The following is a 7500-nucleotide window of genomic DNA, read 5'->3' as shown; positions in this document are numbered from 1 at the left end:
CTGTAGGGGGTATCTATATATATCTTGATCCTGTAGGGGGGTGTCTATATATAGGTACCTTGATCCTGCGTGGTCTGTCCCGCAGCCCTCGTCTCTTGCTGGGTGTGAGCAAGGTGATGACTTTATCCAGGCCTCTCTCCAGACTGCCGAAAACCTTCCCCCCTCTTCTCTTCTGGCTGCTGTCCCCCCGAGACGCCCCCGCCAGGTCTAACGACCGGGACCTAAGAGACAGACGGACGGAAAGAGGGAGGGGACAATGATCTCAAGATCAGTGGGTTTAAAAAAAAAAACATTCTCACCCAACTTCCTGATATCCAATTGGGATGTTACGATCTTGTCTGATCGCTGCAACTCCCCCCAACGGACTCGGGAGAGGTCGAAGTTCGAGAGTCAAGCGTCCTCCCGAAAACATCACCTGTCAAGCCTCTCTAATTCCTAACACACTGCTCGGTTAACCCTGACTTCTGACTCTACCACAGAAAGAACCTCGGGATAGAATGGATACTTTGTGTTGTCCATCTTCATCAAGTCATCATCAGTAACCTTCTGGGCTGAAGGCCAATGTCTCCTTCTCTCTGGGCTGAAGGCCAGCATCTCCTTCTCTCTGGGCTGAAGGCCAGCATCTCCTTCTCTCTGGGCTGAAGGCCAGCATCTCCTTCTCTCTGGGCTGAAGGCCAGCATCTCCTTCTCTCTGGGCTGAAGGTCAGTGTCTCCTTCTCTCTGGGCTGAAGGTCAGCATCTCCTTCTCTCTGGGCTGAAGGCCAGCATCTCCTTCTCTCTGGGCTGAAGGCCAATGTCTCCTTCTCTCTGGGCTGAAGGCCAATGTCTCCTTCTCTCTGGGCTGAAGGCCAGTATCTCCTTCTCTCTGGGCTGAAGGCCAGCATCTCCTTCTCTCTGGGCTGAAGGCCAGTGTCTCCTTCTCTCTGGGCTGAAGGCCAATATCTCCTTCTCTCTGGGCTGAAGGCCAGCATCTCCTTCTCTCTGGGCTGAAGACCAGTATCTCCTTCTCTCTGGGCTGAAGGCCAGCATCTCCTTCTACCTTCTCTCTGGGCTGAAGGCCAGCTCTCCTTCCTCCATCATACCTTCTCTCTGGGCTGAAGGCCAATATCTCCTTCTCTCTGGGCTGAAGGCCAATACCTACTTCTCTCTGGGCTGAAGGCCAGTATCTCCTTCTCTCTGGGCTGAAGGCCAGTATCTCCTACCTTCTCTCTGGGCTGAAGGACAGCTCTCCTTCCTCCATCATACCTTCTCTCTGGGCTGAAGGTCAATATCTCATTCTCTCTGGGCTGAAGGCCAATGTCTCCTTCTCTCTGGGCTGAAGACCAGCATCTCCTTCTCTCTGGGCTGAAGAACAGTATCTCCTTCTCTCTGGGCTGAAGGCCAGTATCTCCTTCTCTCTGGGCTGAAGGCCAATGTCTCCTTCTCTCTGGGCTGAAGGCCAATACCTCCTTCTCTCTGGGCTGAAGGCCAGCATCTCCTTCTCTCTGGGCTGAAGGCCAGTATATCCTTCTCTCTGGGCTGAAGGCCAGTGTCTCCTTCTCTCTGGGCTGAAGACCAGCATCTCCTTCTCTCTGGGCTGAAGGCCAGTATATCCTTCTCTCTGGGCTGAAGGCCAGCATCTCCTTCTCACTGGGCTGAAGGCCAGTATCTCCTCTCTTCTCTCTGAGCTGAAGGACAGCATCTCCTTCTCTCTGGGCTGAAGGCCAGTATCTCCTTCTCTCTGGGCTGAAGGCCAGTATCTCCTTCTCTCTGGGCTGAAGGCCAGTATCTCCTTCTCTCTGGGCTGAAGGCCAGTATCTCCTTCTCTCTGGGCTGAAGGTCAGTATCTCCTTCTCTCTGGGCTGAAGGCCAGTATCTCCTTCTCTCTGGGCTGAAGGCCAGTATCTCCTTCTCTCTGGGCTGAAGGCCAGCATCTCCTTCTCTCTGGGCTGAAGGTCAATATCTCCTTCTCTCTGGGCTGAAGGCCAATGTCTCCTTCTCTCTGGGCTGAAGGACAGCATCTCCTTCTCTGGGCTGAAGGCCAGTATCTCCTTCTCTCTGGGCTGAAGGCCAGCATCTCCTTCTCTCTGGGCTGAAGGCCAGCATCTCCTTCTCTCTGGGCTGAAGGCCAGCATCTCCTTCTCTCTGGGCTGAAGGCCAGCATCTCCTTCTCTCTGGGCTGAAGGCCAGTATATCCTTCTCTCTGGGCTGAAGGCCAGTGTCTCCTTCTCTCTGGGCTGAAGGCCAGCATCTCCTTCTCTCTGGGCTGAAGGCCAGTATCTCCTTCTCTCTGGGCTGAAGGCCAGTATCTCCTTCTCTCTGGGCTGAAGGCCAGCATCTCCTTCTCTCTGGGCTGAAGGCCAATATCTCCTTCTCTCTGGGCTGAAGGCCAGCATCTCCTTCTCTCTGGGCTGAAGGCCAGTATACCTCCTTCTCTCTGGGCTGAAGGCCAGTGTCTCCTTCTCTCTGGGCTGAAGACCAGCATCTCCTTCTCTCTGGGCTGAAGGCCAGCATCTCCTTCTCTCTGGGCTGAAGGCCAGCATCTCCTTCTCTCTGGGCTGAAGGCCAGTATCTCCTCTCTTCTCTGGGCTGAAGGACAGCATCTCCTTCTCTCTGGGCTGAAGGCCAGTATCTCCTTCTCTCTGGGCTGAAGGCCAGCATCTCCTTCTCTCTGGGCTGAAGGCCAGTATCTCCTTCTCTCTGGGCTGAAGGCCAGTATCTCCTTCTCTCTGGGCTGAAGGCCAGTATCTCCTTCTCTCTGGGCTGAAGGCCAGTATCTCCTTCTCTCTGGGCTGAAGGCCAGTATCTCCTTCTCTCTGGGCTGAAGGCCAGTATCTCCTTCTCTCTGGGCTGAAGGCCAGTATCTCCTTCTCTCTGGGCTGAAGGCCAGTATCTCCTTCTCTCTGGGCTGAAGGCCAGTATCTCCTTCTCTCTGGGCTGAAGGCCAGCATCTCCTTCTCTCTGGGCTGAAGGCCAGCATCTCCTTCTCTCTGGGCTGAAGGCCAGTATCTCCTTCTCTCTGGGCTGAAGGCCAGTGTCTCCTTCTCTCTGGGCTGAAGGCCAGCATCTCCTTCTCTCTGGGCTGAAGGCCAGCATCTCCTTCTCTCTGGGCTGAAGGCCAGCATCTCCCTTCTCTCTGGGCTGAAGGCCAGTATCTCCTACCTTCTCTCTGGGCTGAAGGACAGCTCTCCTTCTCTCTGGGCATCATACCTTCTCTCTGGGCTGAAGGTCAATATCTCATTCTCTCTGGGCTGAAGACCAGCATCTCCTTCTCTCTGGGCTGAAGGCCAGTATCTCCTTCTCTCTGGGCTGAAGGCCAGCATCTCCTTCTCACTGGGCTGAAGGCCAGTATCTCCTCTCTTCTCTCTGGGCTGAAGGACAGCATCTCCTTCTCTCTGGGCTGAAGGCCAGTATCTCTCCTTCTCTCTGGGCTGAAGGCCAGCATCTCCCTCTCTCTGGGCTGAAGGCCAGTATCTCCTTCTCTCTGGGCTGAAGGCCAGTATCTCCTTCTCTCTGGGCTGAAGGCCAGTATCTCCTTCTCTCTGGGCTGAAGGCCAGTATCTCCTTCTCTCTGGGCTGAAGGCCAGTATCTCCTTCTCTCTGGGCTGAAGGCCAGTATCTCCCTTCTCTCTGGGCTGAAGGCCAGCTCTCCTTCCTCCATCATACCTTCTCTCTGGGCTGAAGGCCAGTATCTCCTTCTCTCTGGGCTGAAGGCCAGTATCTCCTTCTCTCTGGGCTGAAGGCCAGCATCTCCTTCTCTCTGGGCTGAAGGCCAGTATCTCCTTCTCTCTGGGCTGAAGGCCAGTATCTCCTACCTTCTCTCTGGGCTGAAGGACAGCTCTCCTTCCTCCATCATACCTTCTCTCTGGGCTGAAGGTCAATATCTCCTTCTCTCTGGGCTGAAGTCCAGTATCTCCTTCTCTCTGGGCTGAAGGCCAGTATCTCCTTCTAGCTTCTCTCTGGGTTGAAGACCAGCTCTCCTTCTACCTTCTCTCTGGGCTGAAGGCCAGTATCTCCTTCTCTCTGGGCTGAAGGCCAGCATCTCCTTCCTCCATCATACCTTCTCTCTGGGCTGAAGGTCAGCTCTCCTTCTCTCTGGGCTGAAGACCAGCATCTCCTACCTTCTCTCTGGGCTGAAGACCAGTATCTCCTTCTACCTTCTCTCTGAGCTGAAGACCAGTATCTCCATCATACCTTCTCTCTGGGCTGAAGACCAGCATCTCCATCATACCTTCTCTCTGGGCTGAAGGCCATCATCTCCATCATACCTTCTCTCTGGGCTGAAGGCCAGTATCTCCATCATACCTTCTCTCTGGGCTGAAGGCCAGCATCTCCATCATACCTTCTCTCTGGGCTGAAGGCCAGCATCTCCATCATACCTTCTCTCTGGGCTGAAGGCCAGCATCTCCATCATACCTTCTCTCTGGGCTGAAGGACAGCATCTTCATCATACCTTCTCTCTGGGCTGAAGGCCAGCATCTTCATCATACCTTCTCTCTGGGCTGAAGGCCAGCATCTTCATCATACCTTCTCTCTGGGCTGAAGGCCAGCATCTCCATCATACCGTCTCTCTGGGCTGAAAGCCAGTATCTCCATCATACCTTCTCTCTGGGCTGAAGGCCAGCATCTCCATCATACCGTCTCTCTGGGCTGAAGGCCAGCATCTCCATCATACCTTCTCTCTGGGCTGAAGGCCAGCATCTCCATCATACCGTCTCTCTGGGCTGAAGGCCAGTATCTCCATCATACCTTCTCTCTGGGCTGAAGGCCAGTATCTCCATCATACCTTCTCTCTGGGCTGAAGGCCAGTATCTCCATCATACCTTCTCTCTGGGCTGAAGGCCAGCATCTCCATCATACCATCTCCCTGGGCTGAAGGCCAGCATACCTTCTCTCTGGGCTGAAGGCCAGTATCTCCATCATACCTTCTCTCTGGGCTGAAGGCCAGCATCTCCATCATACCTTCTCTCTGGGCTGAAGGCCAGCATCTCCATCATACCGTCTCTCTGGGCTGAAGGCCAGCATCTCCATCATACCTTCTCCCTGGGCTGAAGGCCAGCATACCTTCTCTCTGGGCTGAAGGCCAGTATCTCCATCTCTTCTTCCTCCTTTCCTTCCACTCTCTCCCTCGGTCTCTTCCTCGACGGGTCCTTACAAGTACTGCCTCCTCCTGCAACACACACACACACACACACACACACACACACACACACACACACACACACACACACACACACACAGACACACACACACACACACACACACACACACACACACACACACACACACACACACGGGAAAAGTGTGTAACACATGTCAGTACACACCACATGGGACAGAGAGCAGGGAAAGAGACAGCAACACCTGTCACAGTACACGCCCAGGGACACACACACACACACACAGGGTCCCTGGTGTGTTAGTCTGGACAGAGCTGTCAGCTGTAGCAGGAGGGGAGAGGTGGGTTATAAATTACACAGAGAGAGTGTGTGTGTGACATCAATATTATTAGTGAAAAACTGGTCATAGATATCTATATACCTACACCTATCTCTATCTATATATCTATCTATCGCTATCTATATATCTATATCTATATATCTACACCTATCTCTATCTATCTATATACCTACACCTATCTCTATCTATATACCTATCTCTATCTATATACCTATCTCTATCTATCCATCTCTATATCTATCTCTCTCTATATCTATCTATATACCTACACCTATCTCTATCTATATCTATCTATATATCTATATACCTACACCTATCTCTATCTATATCTATCTATATACCTACACCTATCTCTATCTATATATCTATATATCTATATACCTATCTATATATCTATACCTATCTCTATCTATATACCTACTCCTATCTCTCTCTATATCTATCTATATACCTACACCTATCTCTATCTATCTAGCTATATATCTATCTACCTATCTATATATCTATACCTATCTCTATCTATATACCTACTCCTATCTCTCTCTATATCTATCTATATACCTACTCCTATCTCTATCTAGCTATATATCTATCTATATACCTACACCTATCTCTATCTATATATCTATATATCTATATACCTACACCTATCTCTATCTATATCTAGCTATATATCTATATACCTACACCTATCTCTATCTATATATCTATATATCTATATACCTATACCTATCTCTATCTATATACCTACACCTATCTCTATCTATATCTAGCTATATATCTATATACCTACACCTATCTCCATCTATCTATATACCTACACCTATCTCTATCTATATCTAGCTATATATCTATATACCTACACCTATCTCTATCTATATCTAGCTATATATCTATATACCTACACCTATCTCTATCTATATATCTATATCTATCTATATACCTACACCTATCTCTATCTATATATCTATATCTATCTATATACCTACACCTATCTCTATCTATCTATATCTAGCTATATATCTATATACCTACACCTATCTCTATCTATATATCTATATCTATCTATATACCTACACCTATCTCTCTATCTATATCTATCTATATACCTACACCTATCTCTATCTATATCTATCTATATACCTACACCTATCTCTATCTATATCTATCTATATACCTACACCTATCTCTATCTATATCTATCTATATACCTACACCTATCTCTATCTATATACCTACACCTATCTCTATCTATATCTATCTATATACCTACACCTATCTCTATCTATCTCTATCTATATACCTACACCTATCTCTATCTATCTCTATCTATACCTATATCTATCCATCTCTATATCTATCTCTCTCTATATCTATCTATATACCTACACCTATCTCTATCTATATCTAGCTATATATCTATATACCTACACCTATCTCTATCTATATATCTATATATCTATATACCTATCTATATATCTATACCTATCTCTATCTATATCTAGCTATATATCTATATACCTACACCTATCTCTATCTCTATCTAGCTATATATCTATATACCTACACCTATCTCTATCTATATATCTATATACCTACACCTATCTCTATCTATATATCTATATCTATCTCTATCTATATACCTATCTCTATCTATCTATATACCTACACCTATCTCTATCTATATATCTATATACCTATCTATATATCTATACCTATCTCTATCTATATACCTACACCTATCTCTATCTATATACCTATCTCTATCTATATCTATCTATATACCTACACCTATCTCTATCTATATATCTATATACCTATCTATATACCTATACCTATCTCTATCTATATACCTACACCTATCTCTATCTATATACCTATCTCTATCTATCCATCTCTATATCTATCTCTCTCTATATCTATCTATATACCTACACCTATCTCTATCTATATACCTACTCCTATCTCTATCTATATCTATCTATATACCTACACCTATCTCTATCTATATATCTATATATCTATCTATATACCTACACCTATCTCTATCTATACCTATCT

The 7500-nt window shown here is 47.3% G+C and overlaps 1 protein-coding gene across 6 annotated transcripts in view; it reads right to left on the bottom strand.

The window, feature by feature from the left end:
- Nucleotides 1-7500, bottom strand: part of LOC124022341 (maternal embryonic leucine zipper kinase-like) — a 39515-nt gene that overhangs the window by 9671 nt on the left and 22344 nt on the right. For all 6 annotated transcript variants that reach the window (XM_046337262.1, XM_046337263.1, XM_046337261.1 and 3 more), the window contains 2 exons: nucleotides 5044-5149; nucleotides 59-221 (listed from right to left, as the gene is read on the bottom strand). In XM_046337262.1, the coding sequence (XP_046193218.1) occupies nucleotides 59-221; nucleotides 5044-5149 (269 nt within the window). The remainder of the gene's footprint in view (nucleotides 1-58; nucleotides 222-5043; nucleotides 5150-7500) is intronic.

The sequence above is a fragment of the Oncorhynchus gorbuscha genome, unplaced genomic scaffold (genome assembly GCF_021184085.1).
Source record: "Oncorhynchus gorbuscha isolate QuinsamMale2020 ecotype Even-year unplaced genomic scaffold, OgorEven_v1.0 Un_scaffold_1349, whole genome shotgun sequence".
NCBI lineage: Eukaryota > Metazoa > Chordata > Actinopteri > Salmoniformes > Salmonidae > Oncorhynchus > Oncorhynchus gorbuscha.
This window is presented reverse-complemented; position numbering and strand designations above follow the sequence as displayed.